This window comes from Macaca mulatta, chromosome 3, assembly GCF_049350105.2.
Source record: "Macaca mulatta isolate MMU2019108-1 chromosome 3, T2T-MMU8v2.0, whole genome shotgun sequence".
Taxonomy (NCBI): Eukaryota; Metazoa; Chordata; class Mammalia; order Primates; family Cercopithecidae; genus Macaca; species Macaca mulatta.
In genome coordinates, this window is record NC_133408.1 from 40,376,339 (window position 1) to 40,395,147 (window position 18,809).

At 54.5% G+C, this 18,809-nt stretch overlaps 1 protein-coding gene across 1 annotated transcript; it reads right to left on the minus strand.

Moving 5' to 3' along the window:
- Positions 1 to 508: 508 nt before the first annotated feature.
- Positions 509 to 18,369, minus strand: LOC106995504 (SH3 domain and tetratricopeptide repeat-containing protein 1-like). Its single transcript, XM_028842938.2, is given in 11 exon segments — positions 509 to 905; positions 3,684 to 3,880; positions 4,844 to 5,000; positions 5,701 to 5,820; positions 9,867 to 9,883; positions 9,886 to 10,016; positions 11,191 to 11,371; positions 15,037 to 15,832; positions 15,835 to 16,153; positions 16,155 to 16,713; positions 18,083 to 18,369. Coding segments are annotated over 11 exon segments (2,880 nt in total). The 5' UTR covers positions 18,228 to 18,369; the 3' UTR covers positions 509 to 647.
- Between the last annotated feature and the right edge of the window lie 440 nt (positions 18,370 to 18,809).

The window sequence follows — 18,809 nt, forward strand, 5'->3', positions numbered from 1 at the left end:
CCCAGGGGCCACCCTCACTGGCCTGTGGCTCTCCTGACACCACAAGAGAGGTCCAGGACCTGGGGTCCTAATGGGGGACACCTTCCTGGCTGCAGGCTGGCAGGGTGGTGTGGTGGTCAGTGTACTGGGCTCTGTGTCTCCGCCCCTACCTGCTGTGTGACGGTGGGCCAGACACCTAACCTCTCTGTGCCTCTATTTCTTCAATGGCGAACAGGGACACTAGCAGCCCCCACACCTGATCACAGTGGCCTGAAGGTTAAAGGCAACAGCGGCACGAGACCTAGAGCAAAAGCTCTGAGCAGGGAGAGCAGGGAGCTGCCCAGGGAGTTCCACCACCATCTCCCGTCTGGCCGCCGAGGAAACCGAGGCTCATGGTGACCTGGCCCAGGTCTGTTAGACTCAGGGTCCTTCTCATCCCTAAGATCAGAGGGCTGCCACCAGGGAAGGAGCTGGCCCCTAGACACAGCCCAGGAAGCACACAGAGAAGGATGCCCTGGGGACTTCGGTATGTTATTGCAAAAAAAAATTTATTGCTATTTGAACTCTGCTTTCATGCCTCCATTTCCCAGAAAATGAGCCACGGGAGACACCAGGAGAGGCAGGAGATCATCCTCCTTGCACAAAACCCGCTCCCTCGGATGCTGTCCTCAGCGAGGGTGGCTGGGGGCCAACCAGGGGGCCCACCGGCAGAGTGGCAGAGGAGGTGGGTTGACCCTGCGGACGTTGAGTTCTGTGGCGAAGGTCCTGGCATTCTGGTAGAAGAAGAGCGACTTCTTGCGGTCCAGGAGGAAGTTGTGGGAGATGGTGGCCGGCCGCGTGTAGATCTTCAGCTGTGCCTTCTTGTTGCCCAGGTCCACGGCAGCTGCCAGTGCCAGCTGGTAGTACCTGGCTGCATCAAACGGGTCCTGAAGGGGACAGGTCATGGTCAGCAAAAGGGGGACTCGGAGCCCGTCTTCCCAGAGGCCGTTCCTGTCTCCAGGTCATTCCACATGTCCAGCCAATGCTGGCTCACCCCATGAGCCCCGAAGCCTGTGACACTGCTGTGGTCTCAGCTGCAGGAGGTGGGGATGACCCTGACACCCCTGGAAGCCTTCCTGAGTGTCCCTACGCCCCACTCACCCCAAGCCTCCTGCCCCAGTGCCACCCTCTCTGCAGGCAGTGGCTGCTTTCCCCATGGGCTGAGGTCAGGGCAGATCCTGCCTGCTCTGAGAGTTCCATGCAGGACCCGTGGCTCCAAGCCACAGCAGGGGCACAGCGTTGAGTGACCCAGGCTCCCCTCTGGCCCCTGTCCATGCTGACCATTTCCAGGCCCTCCACGGGCCAGGCCAGGTACAAAACCATCTCACAGGTGTCCTCTCTGGCAATGTTCCCTGAAATACTGACGGAGTGTGACTCCCCAGACATCCACTCCCATTTTCAATGCATCTTTGGCTCAAACTCACCATCCCTGGGTTGGGATGCTATCGCCCAGATCTCCTCCTTGACCCTCCCATCCCCCACCTGGCTTCTCCCCAGGCACCTCCTCCACATGGGGGTCACCCAAGGGACCTCTCTAAGACCCATGCCTGGCCTGTTCCTCTTTACCATCTCAAGATGGCTCCCAGGGCCAATGAGAAAGTCCAAGATGCAGCAGTCCATTCCCTCACTGCCCCACCCCACACACGGAACAGGGGCGTGAGAAGGTCCCGAGTCACCGCCACTGCTCATCCAATGCCCCCCAGCCCAGCCGAACACTGGACTCTGTGCTGGGTGCATGGCGGAGCCTAATGTCCTCGCTCCCAGTCTGAGGGACCTGGGAGCGAACACTGACCACACAGGGTGGCCCGGGCTGTGGCAGAGGGAAGCCCAGGAGGCCCCAGACTCAGCCGGGGTGGGCTGCAAGGGCTTCCTGAAGGGGTGGGGGCTTCCCAACTAAACAGGAAGGAGCCAGCCAAAGCATATGTCTCTGCGTGTGCCTGTGCATGTGCCTGTGCGTGTTTGTGTGCCTGTGTGTGCATGTCCATGTGTGTGTGCGTGTGCCTGTGTCTGTGTGTGCATTTCCCTGTGTGCATGCCTGTGCCTGTGTGTGCGTGTGCCTGTGCTTGTGTGAATTTCCCTGTGCATTTCCATGTGCCTATAGTGTGTGCAGCAGCTAGTGAGTGGCAGGCTGAGCCAGTAAACATCTAATCCACCCTATTCCAGGGCTCACTCTCACGTGTAGACTAAAGGGGACCCCATTTTAGAGGCAATTGGCAAAGATGCCCATTTACCTCTGCTTCTCTGCCTTCTCAGCCTTCCAGGCTCCATCCAGCCCGGCTTTTTCTCCCACTCCTCTGGGCCCTGGGTCCAGAGTCTCCTATACAAGGAGGAGGGTGTAGCCTTGGAAAGACAGCCGCCCTTGGGGAATTCCAAGGGGGCCTCCCTGTGGGAAGCTGGCCCGCGCTGACAGCATAGTCACGATGAGGCCCAGAGGGCTGTGCATGGGAAGGAGGTGAAGGAGGCCTCTGCCCCTCGACCCCAACCGTGGACTTTGGCCTCTCAGGTACTACTTGGCCCTTTCCTTTCTCCTGGACAGGCGGAGTGGGCGGCAGGCTTGACCAAGAGAGATAAAGGCCTCTTCTGGGAGGCCCGTTCCCCTGGGTCCCAGGCAAGCCCCTGGGCAGTGAGCAGCGTCCCTCTGGGCCTGACACTTGGCACCTCCCTGTCTGGCTGGGACTTGGGAGGCCACGGGGACCACTTCTCACCACCAGGTGTCACCAGCACTGGGCTGAGGCCTCCCAGACAGCCCCAGGCCTGCGGTGGGGAATACGGGGCAGGGTCTTAGGGCTGCCCCACCTCCTCATGTTGTTCTAAGGCCCACAAGATCTTGGCCCCTGGACTGGAGCGCCCTGGCCCCTCAGCCCATAAGGAGCACTGACGCGACGCCGGTGCGATGCTGAGGAGGGGTCGCGCCTGCTGGGCAGACGGGTGGAGACACCCCAGGTCTGAGTCTGCCAGTCCCAGCTCTCCACCCCTGCAGGGCTGGGGGCAGAGGGAGCACAGCACCTCCCCTCGAGACACACCCGACCCAGCAAGGCCTCAGCCTGGCTGGCAGGAGCCCCACCCCACTGCCCCTGCCCTGAGCTGGGGTTTCCCTGTCTGTGAACCCAATGGTAAGACACTGGTCCCACCCGACCCTTCCTGGGTGGTGTGAAGATTCAAGGTGTCTCGGGACTCCAGGAAGGAGTTGCTCAGTGCAGGCTGGCACCCTGGGCAGGCTTCCTAGAGGAGGTGTCAGGATTTGGGTTGGATCTTGCAACGTGGATTCAATGTGAGGATGATGCCGTCCTCCGAAATGTCCTTCTCCCGACCTGTTTTCTTTGTTAAATGCAACTTGACACTTGACTGTCAAGTCTCAGTTTTGCTGTCACCTCCTCCAGGAGGGCCCCCCTGACTACAATCCCCCTTCTTTACCCAGAGGCCACCGTTGCCCACTCATGTGTCAGCCTCCCTGGCTGAGACTGAGTTGTTGAGGGTGGGGCCTGGCCAGCTTGGGAGCTAGGTTGTATCTGCTAACCTTGCCGGCTCCTCCAGCTGGGTGCAGGGCTCCAGGGAGGCCACTGGGTCATTCCTAAGGAAGGCTGGAACCCAGGCCTCTGGGGTGTGGGTGGAAATCCAACTCCGAGGAGGCCGGGAACACCCCGAGCCCTGCCCCTCCCACCCACCTTCAGGTCGTAGAAGATGATGTCACCGAGCACCAGGTACACCTTCACGTAGTAGAGGGTCTCCTCGTTGAACTCCAGCGGCGAGTGGCAGAGCTACAGGGCCTTGAGGTAGAAGTGCTCCGCCAGCTTGCCATGGCCCAGCCGGTGGTGCAGGGCAGCTAGCCGGTGGTAGGCCATGTGCTCGTTCAGCCGGTCCCCTGGGGTGCAGGCCAAAGGGGCAGGTGTGAGGATGTGGCTCCCTGGGGCAGGGAGGACACATGCCCCTCAGGAGCAGGTATGTAGATCCTAGGCAGCACACCTGGCTTGCCTCCAGGCACCTGTGGTCACCTGGGCAGCTCTGGCCAGTCCCTTCCAGGTTCCCAGACTCACTTTCCCATCTGCAAAGCAGAACTAATAAGGCCTGCCCCTGTCTACTGTGAGGCTTATGGCAAAGTCGGACTTGGATGGCCCAGCTCTGTACCTACACATAGCCACCTGCCTTTGCTCACTGGGTTTAACCAGGGGAGCCCAAAAGCCATGCTGTCCAGGTGCTCCCGGACACCCCGGCTCCAGACAACCCACAGATGTGACATCCGACTCCTCCTGGGTGTGGCACGATCACAGCCCCCTACCTTGGGGAGTCAGCTGCACACCTACTGTGTACTGGGCTACGGGGCACAAGGCACTGGGGCATGTGGCCTGCCTAGGGTTCCCTGTCTCTGGAGGGGGACAGACGACCCTGGCACAGCACCAGGGGATGCCTGGCCTTAAGGGGCAGACTGCTGGAAGGGGAACTGGGATTTTATCAGCCAGAGAGCCGTGTGGTTGATGAGGGTGGGAAGGGCACAAGAGAAAGGGAATGTGTCACTCAGCCTGGCACATACAGGGACCAACGAGATGCCTGGCATGTCTGGAAGGCAGAGGGCACACTGGGCGGCCCTTGTGGTCAGCAGCGGGAACAGGCAGAGGAAGCAGAGCTCAGTCAGGCAGGGAGCTCTGCACTGCGTGAGAGACCTCGGGCTGTGCCCCACAGCCGGACGGGGAAGCCAGCTGGGCAGATCTGCCTGCCTGGACAGGAGACCAGGAAAATCCAGCAGCTGTTTCAGCTCCTGGCCTGCAGACCTGGAGGCTGGGCTCTGGCAAAGTGTGGGTCCTGGCAGGGTGGGGCTCAGGGGACTTACCCAGAGTGATGCTGAGTGCTAGGGCCATGTAGGTAAACTCCAAGCCCTCCTGGGACTCCTCCAGCGTGGCCAGGAGTGCCACCAGCTTGTTGCACAGCTGTAGCTGCAGCTCCGCCTTGTGGTTGTCCGTAGTCACTGCCAGGGGCAGGGCCTGGTCCTACCACACAGGCAGGTGGGGTCAGGCTTCCCGCAGCACCCGCCTTGCCCACAGCCCTCCTCAGAGCTCAAACATGTACTTGGAGCTTCCCACGCCCCAGCTACCTCTGCACCTCAACACAGCTCTGTGCTCTGGGATAACACACAGTTCAGACACCCAAGTTGGGGGCTGAAGAGTCACCTGAGGCCCATCCAGCTACACCCAACAGCCTCAGACCAGCCTCTCCCACCTGGGCACCGGGGGTCTGACTGGGGGGAGCCAGCACTCCTCTCTGCTCTAAAAACACCACATTTATCTGTGTCCAGGGCTGAGCCACACCGTGAGCTCAGAGGAAGGGAGAAGCCGTCCCACTTCGGGGTGCATGCAGACCTGGGCCTCCCACCGATGCTGTGTGTCCTTTGACATGTCCCTGTGCCTCTCTGAGCCTCAGTTTCCTCATCTGGAAGATGGGGACAGGACTTCCCACTCATGGTTGCTTGAGGTCATCAGGTAGATGGGTAGAGCCATTGTCACGTCCAGGCCCCGAGCGTTTGTCCCGGGCAGGGGCATGGTCAATATTCCTGGTGAGACCACTTGGAAACTAATCATGTATATGGGTGGCCCTGCCTCCAGGTGGGAGGCCTCTACCCTGCCACACCTGTACCTCAGCCTCCAGGTGCCCCACTGAGGCCCACCCACATCAGCCCACAGGCCAGCTCACCCGGTAGAAGGACATGCCTTCCTCCCGCTCCCAGGCCCCATTGAAGATGTCTCCAGCTGCCTCAAACAGCTCCAGCCCCAGGTTGGGGTCGCCTGTGTACAGGTCCACATTCTGTGCCACCTGAAAGGAGACAGAAGTTCCCTCAAGACCCACACCTAGCGAGGTGGCCACGCGCACCTTTGCCAGCCTCCTTCCTCTCACACACTACAGGTACACTTGAGTATTTTTCAGACCCTGCGCATGAGGGCTGCCCCCACCACTGGCATGAGGACAATGAACTGATGCACCTGAGTGCCAGGAGGTGACTGAGCAGCTGCAGCCCAGGAGCCCGACACCTGTGAATCCTACCACCAGGGCTAGCCCTAGCCCACTCCCCCTGCACTCAAAACAGTCTCCGTGGCCCCCAGATTGCTGGGAGCCCAGCCCCTGGCTCCTTTCTGCGTTGCCACATCCCTGCCACATCAGCAGTGTTTGTGGGTGGGCCTGGTCCCCTCTTGGCCATGAGCTCTTGATCCCTCTCCTCAGCTCAAGGAGGTATACAGCAGGTACTCAATAATGAAAGCTTCACCAGGCTCGTGGGCTTCACAATTTGTTCCAGATCACACTGTGTTTGGGAAAGCCTCTGAAAACAGCCGCTATGATAGATTCATTTTGTAAGGAGATTTGCCACGTGTCGCTTGGAGCAAGCTCTTCTGTGTGTTAACTGAGTGGTCACATTATTTGAGCATGTGCTGTATACCAGCAGGTGCTGGGCACTGTGAGGGGCCGCGCCTCTGCCCTCAGGGAGAAGATGCTGGCCACTGGGGGAGGATGTGAGGGAACCAGTTGGAGGGAGGGAAAAGGCACACAACAGGTGCTCAGCAGTGGCTTAGGAATGAGTGGATGGATGGATGGATGGATGAATGGATGAGGAGATGTAGACACATGGATGGATGGATGGGCGTGTGGCTAGATTAATGCTTGGATGGATGGATGGATGGATGGATGGATGGATGGAATGATGTGTGTATGTCTGTACGTATGTATGGGTGGGTAGATAATGTATGGATGGGTGGAGGGTAGATGATGTATGTACATGTGGATGGATAGATGGTGGATAGACGAATGTATGGGTAAACAAATGGAGAGATAGATGAATGGAGGGATGGATTAATAGATTGATGGGTGGATGGATGAATGATGGATGGATGGACGAACGGTGGATGGATGGGAGAAAGGATGGATGATGGAAGGATGGATGGATGATGGAAGGATGAATGAATGGATGGGTGGATGGATGATGGATGGATGGAAGGATGAACAGGTGGATGGATGGATGATGGAAGCATGGATGGATGATGGAAGCATGGAGAGATGATGGATGGATGGATGGATGAATGGATAAATAGATATGTGGATGTATGATGGATGCATGGAAGGATGAACAGGTGAATGGATGGATGTTGGAAGGATGAATGGACAGATGGATGAAACAACAGGTGAATGGATGGATAGACGGGTGAATGGATGGATAAAAGGATGGATGAATGATGGATGGATGAATGGACGGATGGATGAATGGACAGATGGATGGATGATAGATGGATGGATGGATGATGGATGGATGGATGGATGGATGGATGGATTATGGATGGATGGATTATGGATGGATGGAAGGATGAACAGATGAATGGATGGATGATGGAAGGATGGAAGGATGGATGGATGAATGGATAAATAGATAGATGGATGAATGATGGATGCATGGAAGGATGAACAGGAGGTGAGTAGATGGTTGATGGAAGGATGGATGGATGATGGATGGATATATGGACGAATGGATAAGTGGATGAATGGATAAATGGATGGATGGATGAATGATGGATGGATGAATGGTGGATGGATGAATCGTGGATGGATGGAAGGATGAACAGGTGAATGGATGGTTGATGGAAGGATGAATGGACGGATGGATGGATGAACAGGTGAATGGATGGATGATAAATGGATGAAGGATGGATGATAAAAGGATGGATGGATGAATGGACAAATGGATGGATGATGGCTGGATGGATGATGGATGGATGGAAGGAAGAACGGATGAATGGATGGATGATGGAAGGATGGATGATGGAAAGATGGATGGATGATGGAAGGATGGATGGATGAATGGACGAACAGGTGGATGGATGGTGGCTGAATGAATGGATGATAAAGGAATGAATGAATGATGAATGGACGAATGGATGGATGGATGGATGGATGGATGGACAGGTGAATGGAAGGATGAACAGGTGAATGGATGCATGATAGAAGGATGGATGGATGGATGGATGGATGGAAGGATGAGCAGGCGAGTGGATGAATGATGGAAGGATGGATGGATGATGGATGGATGGATGATGGATGGATGGAAGAATGAACAGGTGAATGGATGATGGAAGGATGGAAGAATGGATGGAGGGATGGATGAACAGGTGAATGGACGGGTGGATGATAAAAGGATGGATGATGAATGAATGGATGGATGGATGAACAGGTGAATGGATGGATCATGGATGGATGGAAGATGGTTGGATGGATTATGGAAAGATGGATGGAAGGATGGATGGATGATGGATGGATGGATGATGGATGGATGGATGATGGATGGATGGAAGAATGAACAGGTGAATGGATGATGGAAGGATGGAAGAATGGATGGAGGGATGGATGAACAGGTGAATGGACGGATGGATGATAAAAGGATGGATGATGAATGAATGGATGGATGGATGAACAGGTGAATGGATGGATCATGGATGGATGGAGGATGGTTGGATGGATTATGGAAAGATGGATGGAAGGATGGATGGATGATGGATGGATGGATGATGGATGGATGGATGGAAGAATGAACAGGTGAATGGATGATGGAAGGATGGAAGAATGGATGGAGGGATGGATGAACAGGTGAATGGATGGATGGATGATAAAAGGATGGATGATGAATGAATGGATGGATGGATGAACAGGTGAATGGATGGATCATGGATGGATGGAAGATAGTTGGATGGATTATGGAAAGATAGATGGAAGGATGGATGGAAGGATGGATGGATGATGGATGGATGGATGATGGATGGATGGAAGAATGAACAGGTGAATGGATGATGGAAGGATGGAAGAATGGATGGAGGGATGGATGAACAGGTGAATGGACGGATGGATGATAAAAGGATGGATGATGAATGAATGGATGGATGGATGAACAGGTGAATGGATGGATCATGGATGGATGGAAGATGGTTGGATGGATAATGTAAAGATGGATGGAAGGATGGATGGAAGGACGGATGGAAGGACGGATGGATGGATGGAAGGATGGATGGATGGACGGACAAGGAGGTGAATGGATGGACGAAGAGGTGAACAGAAGAATGATGGATGGATGGATGGACAGAAGGATGAACAGTTGGATGGAAGATGGAAAGTTAGACGGAAGGATGGATGGACGGACGAACAGGTGAATGGATGGACGAACAGGTGAATGGATGGATGGACAGGCGAATGAATGGATGACAAAAGGATGGATGGATGATAGATGGATGGATGGATGCGTGGAAAGATGAACAGGTGAATGGATGGATGATGGGAGGATGAAAGGATGGATGGATGGATGATGGATGGATGGATGGATGGAAGGACACACAGGTGTATGGGAAGATGATGGAAGAATGGATGGATGGATGGATGATGGATGGATGGATGATGGATGGATGGATGGAAGAATGAACAGGTGAATGGATGATGGAAGGATGGAAGAATGGATGGAGGGATGGATGAACAGGTGAATGGATGGATGGATGATAAAAGGATGGATGATGAATGAATGGATGGATGGATGAACAGGTGAATGGATGGATCATGGATGGATGGAAGATAGTTGGATGGATTATGGAAAGATAGATGGAAGGATGAATGGATGGGTGGATGGACAGGTGAATGGATGGATAGACGGGTGAATAGATGGATGATAAAAGGATGGATGAATGATGGATGGATGGATGGATGATGGATGGATGGATGATGGATGGATGGATGGATGGAAGGATGAACAGGTAAACAGATGATGGAAGGATGAATGGATGGGTGGATGGACAGAGAGTGAACAGCACAGGGGTCCTCCTGCATCCCTTGTCACTCACCTGGATGTACAGGTCACCAGCTCGCTCTGCCGCAGGATGTAATAGATCTTCCCTGCTTGTAGCCAGGCATGTGCCTCCTTCTCTTTCCTCTGGAGGTCAATGAAAATCCCCAGACTTCGTTTGCTGTAGTCCAGAGCGGACTTGTAGGCCCTGGAATCAGACGCAGGTGTCAGAACAAGGGCTCTCATCCTCCTGGAACCAGTCTGCCTCCTCCCGTGGGTCTGGTGACAGATGAATCTGGCATGTGGGGACTGGGAAAGGCCCTCTCGTGTGTGCAGTGTTCTGCTCTTCCCAGGCTGCTGGGAGGGCCAGGGTGAACTCACACGGCATGGAAAAATGAAGGACATCATCTGAGGGAATCAAGCATCATGCTGCCCTGTGGCAGGAGGAGTGTGCTAGTCCATCTCCCCTGCCTCCCAGACATGGCCTGTGTCTTCTCCAGATGCACCAGGAGCCGTTAGTGTTCAGAGGCTATCTAGGCCGATGGTTCTCAAGGTGTGCAGGCATCACAGTCACTCGGAGGCCTGACTGTAGAGCTTGCTGGCCCTGCCCCCAGAGCTCCCGGCTCCACAGGCCTGGGGCAGGCCCTAGAACTCCCACTTGCCACAAGCTCCTAGGTGACATGGATGCTGCTCTACTGGTCGAGGGACTACACTTTGAGAAGCATGGCTCTAGCCCACTGGCCCATTTTCCTTCTGTGAACCTGAGGCCAAGACTGGAGCCAGTCTCCCGGGTCCCCATGGAATCTTGATCCTTCCCTGCTCTCTCAGTAAGTCCAACACTCGAGGGGGTGTGACTGCAGCAATGTCACTGGGCCCTGTGGGTGGGGTGGCCAGGGCCATGGTTACCCCACCAGGTCAGGATGCTTGAGGGAAGCTGAGTAGGCCACATATGGGACGTGAGACCTTGAAACCCTGCCCCAGGGAAGCAGGTGACATAACTGGCTCTGTCTTCTGTGGAAGAGAAGCCACAGGTGGCTGCTGTGGTCACACTTAAGGGGACAGATGAAGACCAGGAATGAAGATTCGAGGCAGGCAGAGGTCAGATGACAAAAGTCACTATAGTAGGAAGAACAGCCCAGAGTGCACCTACTGCCTCTGCTGGGGTTGAGATGACCTTTGACCCAACAAGGGAGGCTCAAGCTGGGACTCACGGGCCAGCAGCAGCCCTGGGACGACCCCAGGCCCACCAGCTCAGAGCATCTGATGCCAAGGAACCAAATGATCAAAAGGAGAGGGGCTGCTGGCGCCCTGGGCCAGCTTCCCTGTGCCCCTCTCCCTGCCCTGCCCGCCCCCACCTCCACCACTGCAAAGCCAGCCCTTACCACTCCGTGCCCAGGGACAGGTAGAGCTGACTGATGGTCTCCAGGAGCTGCCCCTCCAGCACCTTGTCAGACATCTTGTGGGCCAGGGAGAGCTGGAGCTCGTGGTAGATGACACACTGGGCCTCGCTGGGCATGACGGCGCTGTATAAATAGCACAGCCACTGGATGGCCGGCAGCTGGCCTGGGCAGAAGACAAAATGGAAGACGTTAGTCTCCCAGCATCGAAGCGAGGCTGGCTGTGCTTGGAGGCCCCTGCTTGCCTCTTTCACACCTCTGTGAGCCTGGGCCCCATAGGCGGGGAGCCTGAGCGCAGACAGGCCATGCACCCGTGCCAGGGCAGATGCCGAGCACACCGTGACATGGGCACACCTTGGTGCAGATGCTCATGGTACAGGCCGGCCTTCTTTACAATTCCCAGGGCCGAGGTCCTGGCCAGGCTCGGCCCCTGCACCAGGCCATCTATTTCTGCTTCACAAAGCCCCTCTGGCCAGGACCAGGGCCGCCTTCAGCCTGAGCTGATGAGGCCAGGGGCACAAGTAGCCCCTATCGCAGATGGAACCCTGAGAGCAAAGCCAAGCGTCATGTCTGCCACACATGGCATCATGTTGGGGGAATGGGGTTCAAAGTCGGCCCCTGGTCTTCCCACACATGCTTCTCTCATGCAACCAGGCTCCTCCCAAAGCCAGGGCACTGGGAACGGTGGAAAGCTTCTGATTCTCTAGCGTCAGAAACATTCCGGAGATTAACACCGGAAACCAGGTACGCCGAATGGACATCTGTCACACACACCCCCCAACAACTGCTGAATACACAGTCCTCTCGAGCACCCATGGGACATTCCCCATGACAGACCATGTGCCAGGTCACAAAATGAGCCTCAGTGAATGGAGAAGGACTGAGACCAAAGCAGAGGTGTTCTTCAGCTGTACTGGCATGAACACTCGAAATCGACAGTGAAGGAAATGTGGGAAATTCAAAAATATGTGAAAATTACACACTCCTAAACAACCAGTGAGTCAAAGAGACCATCCGGGAAACCAAAAACTAATTTGAGAAGAATGTAAACAAATGCACAGCCCGGGCCAGCGCGGTGGCTCACGCCTCTCATCCCAGCACAGTGGGAGGCCGAGGTGGGAGGATCGCTTGAGTCCAGGAGTTTGAGATCAGCCTGGGAAACATGGTGAAATCCTGTCTCTATAAAAAAAAAAAAAAAAAAAAAAATTCAAAAATTAGCCAGGTGGGTTGGTGCACATCTGTAATTCCAGCTACTCGGGAGGCTGAGGCATGAGAATGGCTTGAACCTGGGTAGAAGTTGCAGTGGGCCAAGATTGCACCACTGCACCCCAGCCTGGTCAATAGAGCAAAACTCTGCCTTAAAAATATATATATATAGCAGTGTATCAAAAATTCCAAGATGCAGCTAAGGCAGCGCTGAAAGGGAAATTTATAACTGTAAATGTCTACATTCAAAGAAAGAAGAAAAATCTCAAATCAAAAACCTAACCTTCCACCTTGAGAAACTAGAAAAAGAACTAAACACAAAGTGAATAAAAGGAAGAAAATAATAAACGTGAGAGTGGAAATGGGAAGTGAAAATACAGAGAATGGAAAAACAAAAGAGATAATCAACAGAACCAAAAGTGGATTTTTTGAAAATAATAACAAAACTGACAAATCTTTCACGAGACTGACCAAGAAAAGAAAGATGGGACACAAATGACTAAAATCAGAGACTGAGCACCATGGCTCAGGCCTGTCATCCCAGCACTTTGTGAGGCCGAGTTGGAAGGTTCGCTGAGGTCAGCATTCAAAACCAGCCTGGGGAAACATGATGAGACCCCATCTCTAATAAAAATGAATAAATAAAAAATTAAAAACCCAAGTTTCTAAAATCAGAAATGAAAGAGGAAACATTATTGCCAACCTGACAGAAATAAAAAGATTCCATGAAAACACTACAAACAATTGTACACCAAGAAATCAGACCATCTAGACACAACAGCCAAACTCCTAGAAGGACACAAACTACCGAAAATGACTCAAAAATGACCCCAAGTAAGCATGTGGGGTATCAACCCCACCCTCGGTCTCCTCGACCGTTCAGCTCAGGGTGGGGAGACAGGGAAGCATGATTCCCGTTCCCTGGCCTGCATTTCCAAGTCTGAATCCCCCAGCACGCCGGGGAGGGCCTCGTAGGAGGAGGTGCCACAGGCTGTTGTGCCAGGAGCAACAGGAGGCTGCAGTGGGGGCTGGGGCGCTGGGTTCCTGGAGGGTCTCCTTCCAGTCAGAGAATGCCCCTGGGGAAGAAGCCTGGGTCTGAAACCCCCAACCCTCCTTAGGCAGATGTGTGGGACCGGGGCCCCTTCACACGGTCCTTTCCAAAATCTCATCCCTCCTAGGGCCAGGAGTGGGTGCCAGGCCTCTGCTGGGAAATGGGCAGGTTTGGTCACAGCCCCTGGGGCTCTGGTCCAGGCCACAGGAGGCACCTCTGAGTGGTCTCACTATGCCATGACAAAGCGCTGCAAGGCAGAGGGGACTCAACAGTATCCCTTGTCTCAGCCATTTCCCTGGACTCAACTTCCTCATCTATCCTCTGCGGCCTAGATTTCGGACAGCCCTGCCCACCTGCTGTCCGTTCACTGCTCAGTCTGCAGTGACTGTTCGATAGCACCCCATGGCTCCCCAGTGCTCTTGGGGAAAAGGCCAAGCCACAGCCTGAGGCCCCAGGCCCTGCTTAGCTCTCCAGAAGAGCTTCTCACCATCCAGCACCTAACCCACCCACTCCCAACTCTGCACCTCCCTGCATAAGCCCTGCTCACTCACCCCTGCTCACACCCCACTCATCCCTGCTCACACTCCCGCTCACTCACCCCCTCACTCACTCCTGCTCACACCCCAGTCATCCTCGCTCACACTCCCGTTCACTCACACCCATCACACCCCGCTCACACCCCACTCATCCCCGCTCACACTCCTGCTCACTCACCCTCGCTCACACCCCACTCATCCCCGCTCACACTCCCACTCACTCACGCCCATCACACCTCCACTCACTCACCACCACTCACACCCCACTCATCCCCGCTCACTCACCCCCACTCGCTCACCCCTGGGCCTTCACACAGGCTACACCTCCAGCCCCTCCACCACCACCAGCCCCTCATCCACCACCTATTACTTGACTAAATCCTCTCAACCCTCTGGTCCCAGACTAAAGAGGCTTCCCTAACCCGGGGCCAAGTGCTGCCCCGCCATCACGCCACTCACCCTTTTGTCGCTTCTGTGGCCTGAAGCTCACATTCCCACGCTCAGTCTCTGCCACCTGAGGACCCCACAAGCCCCATTTGTGGGTGGGGCCTGGCACACTCTGCACAACAAGCTGCTTTTGCATGAAATGCTCTGTGGCTTTGGGCAATCACCCGCCCCGTGTCCTCTGTGAAGTGGGATGACAGGTGCGCAGGCTGCCGAGATACCAAGCAGATAACACAGGCACAAGAACTGGTGTTCAGGGCCTGGCTCATGGAGGGGCCCCAAGTCCCAGCGTAGCAGAGCCTGCCTTGATCCCAGGGTTATGTCTAGGGATTCCCAGCACGCAGGACTTTCAATGCTCAAGGCAGGATGGTCCCTGGGCAAACCAGGAAGAGCTGGCTGCCTCAGTAGGGCACAGAGGTCCTGGCCCTGCATGGGAACCGCCTGTCTCCAGGGCGCTTGCCAACATCTCCTACTGACCATGACTCAGCACTTTCGATGGTGGAAAAACCACCACTTGTTTCCGAATCACAAACCCCAGGTGTGCCCTGACCCATGTGGCCCCAGAAGGCTCACAAGAGGAACTGGGGCACTCACTCTCCACGTGGTCCATCTCCACGGTGACCAGAAGAGCCCACTCGTAGTAGCACTTGCCCTGCTGGGCTGGGCCCTGGCGGGTGCAGAGGTGGCCCAGCTACAGGTGTACGTGGGTGAAGTCCCGGCCACACTCCCTGCAGGGAAGCCTCGAGAACAGCCGCACAGCCCCCAGGAGGTAGTGCTGGGCCAGCCTGCTGGCACTCACATGCAGGCACAGGGTCCCGAAGTTGGCCAGCACCACTGCCTGGTTCCTCCGCTGGCCCAGGTCCCAAGCCGCCTGTAAGGCGTAGTAGTAGCCCTCGGCTGCCTGCCTCGTCAGGCCCGTCCTCTTCAGAGCCACGGCCACCATGTTGGCAATCACACCCTCCTGGTCCTCGCTGGCCACCACTGCATCCTGGACAGACTGCAGGAAGTTCAGGGCCACCGGGCTCTGTCCATGAAGCACGTGCAGCCAGGCCAGGGCCACCAGGCAGTCCATGATGGCACAGACTCCGGCAACAGCACTGGCTTCCACAGCCTGCGTCATGAAGGTGACGGCTGGGCCGTGGTAGCCACGGTGGCTGTACGGCTGGGCCAGGCTGGCGTGAAGAAGGCCGCGCAGCGCCTGGCCTGTGTCCGGGGTTAGGGAGGCCAGCGCTCGCCTGAGGTAGTGGGAAGTCTGGGTGGGGAGGCTGTGGGGCTGGAGGGCGTTCTGGAGCACCAGGTTCACGCTTCTCAGCGAGCCGGCCAGTGAGTCCTGTGTCCTCAATGAGGCCACCTTGACACAGCTCAGCACCAGGTGGGGCAGGCACTTGCGGCCAGGAGTAGGAGCCAGGAGTAGATGTCAGCCAGGAGTAGGGAGCAGTCTGAGAGCCACGCAGCCTCTGGGGCTCCCGAGTCCCTGTGCAAAAGCAGCAGCCGCTCCAGGAAGGGCAGGGCCTCCTCGGGCTGCTTGAGGTGCACATGCTGCCTGGCCAACTGGAAGCAGGCCCGGGCCTCGGCCTGCAGGCTCTGGCCACCCACCGCCTGCTGCGGCGCCAGCTGCAGGAGCTCTCCCTCCACCTCGGTGCTGCAGATGTGGCCGGGCGTCCCCAGAAGCAGAGTCATGGCTTTGGGAACCACCTGTGTACACTTCTCCGTTCTGCTTCCGGTAAATGCTGGCCAGGTTGGCGTACACAGCCACCACCAGGAGCAGGTCCCCAAAGCTGCCCTCCAGGGCCCCCAGTGCTTCCTCCAAGTACACCCGGGCCTGGGACAGCTTGAGCCTCCTGCTGCACAGCCGCCCCAGGAGGAAGCAGAGTCTGGCCAGGGCCATCAAGAGGCCAGCTTTCTTGGCTGCCCCTCGGGCCTGTGCCAGGCACCCAGTCAGCTCCTCCTTGTCGCTAAAGCTGCAGAACATGCTGCTCAGCCATAGCAGTGCCAAGTTGTACAGGCCACGGAAGCTGGCCTTGTACCTGAGGGCGTTCAGGAACAGCAGCAGTGAGCTCAGGGCCTCTGAGTCCTCCCAGTCATCCTCAGATTCCAAGAAGAAGGAGGGCTCCTCGGGGTCCTGCAAGCTCACGTTGCTGGATGCTGCACAGAGATCCCAGGACGCTGGCTCCTGGGGACAGCCTGGCCAGGTCTTGCATTGTTCCAGAACATTCTTCACCTTCGGCAAGGTGTCCTGTGGCTCCAGGCCCAGGCAAGGTGGAGGTATTTCTGCAAGTCACAAAAACACCTAGACAAATTAGAGTCCAGCAGTGAGTCCTTTGTCCACTGGGGGCAGGGTCCCCACATCCCCACCCTCTGTGTCTCTGGCGCAGCTTGCCATGAGCCCTTGAGAATTATGTGCAATGCAAACCCGGGCCTGGAGCACGTAGAAACTCCGGCACTATGGGGACAGAGAGAACACTCGGGCCCGTGGCCCGACTCTCCTACAAAATCACCCTCCTGTCCTGCTTTGTCACCCACCTGACAGCATGGATTTAGGAGACTATGTCAGCTCAGTGATCCCTCAGAGCATTCTACCTTCCACTCAAACATTTCAGAAAAAAAAAAATTATATCCACAGAGAGAGAAAAAGAAAGTAAAAATGGGGTGAAATGTTTGGGGAATCTGAGGGAAGACCATACGGGAATTCTCTGTACTATTTTTGCAACTGTTCTATAAGTCTGGATTATTTAGAATTCAAGAGTTAAACAAAGAAAAAAAAAAAACAACACTATCTCCCTTTGTGAATCCATCCTGTCTTTCCCCTGGCAACTTAAGGACGCTCTCAACTAACACATCTGTTTTTTCATAAACACTAAAAGAACCCTTGCCTAGTTTTGACTTTCTGTGCTTGGCAGAAGTGTGTGTGTGTGTGTGTGTGTGTGTATTTCATATATATGTGTGTGTGTATATATGTATGTGTGTGTGTTGTGTATATATAGAGAGGGAGAAATATATACGTGTGTATATATATAAATCTATATTGTATATTTACTATGGTAATATGTATATCTGTGTGTGTGTGTGTACATATATTACATACCCCATAGCCTGTCCTTAACCAGTTCTAAACTTAGTGGGAAAAATACATACCTAAGCAGAGAATTTCAAAATAATATGATGAATGTTTTGATACAGGGATGTGTTGCTATGGAACACGCTGCTAAGACACAAAACCTCCTAGATGGGGCAATGAATGAACGAAGTTTTGCACCTGTAGTCACCCCCTCTGATATCCCCACAAATGTTTATAGTTATATGCATTTGCTTCCCCCAGGGCCCCCGATTCATAAGGGTTAGTCCTAGAGCCTAGCAAGTTCCTACTACAGCTGGAACACATATGCCATTCAAGAAACAGTGGCGGAGTGAATGACGAGTTAAGAACCATTTGTCAGCCAGCGCTCAGTAACACAACATGCACTGGTATGCAAATTATATTTTTGTTGAAAGCAAGGGCAGGATCACAAATTATCTTTCCAGAGAAAGCAAACCTCAAAAGCTTCTTTACCCTACTAAAGCACATTATAAGAAGCTCCCCTTATATAAAAGAAAACCTCCTCGTTCATTATCAATGGCATGTAAACCAATAAGCCTTCACCTGTGATGACATCTCTTCCATCCCCAGGGCTAGATAAAGGAGGTTCCGGAAACCCTGGTAGTTGTGAAGGCAGCTCCCAGCTCTGACACTCTTGAACCCTGCAGGCGCGGAGGTCACACAGCAGAACAACCGAGGGAAGCATCATCAGGCTTCGAATATGTTTGAACCAGAGACGGCAAATAGGCTTCAACCAGCTGAAGACACCAGAGATTCATGGTGGCCACCTGAGGGGTTGTGCTCTTAAAAAACAAAAATTAAACATAAAACTAAAAAATTAAGAAAGGAAGGGGTCAAGAATCCATCAGGTCTGACTGAGATGCGTATCAGTGACTAACACCCCGTAAGGCAAAAGTGCTCTGGTGCGCTTTGGGTTCTTTTCAGCAGTATTCAAAGGCGTGTGCTTCCCTAAGACTAAGCCACGGAATACCCCCAGCAACACTGCCAGGAGAAACGTCTCCCATGGATTTGGCTAGAAATACAGTTGTCTTTAACAAATTAACACTGAATAAATCCTGACTTATTAGAGCCTGCGAGAATGACCTTCTCAATGATAACAGTTATCACTACAATCTCCAAACATCTGCGATCCTGCAAGGAGGAACTGTGACAGCGCAGGCCACATGTCCAGAATGCTTCCCAGACTGCCTGTTACAGAATAAAAGAAATGAAACCCCCCCCTAAGAATGTCTTCTCTCACATTTAGCCAGTTGTTCCTTTGTGTGCATCT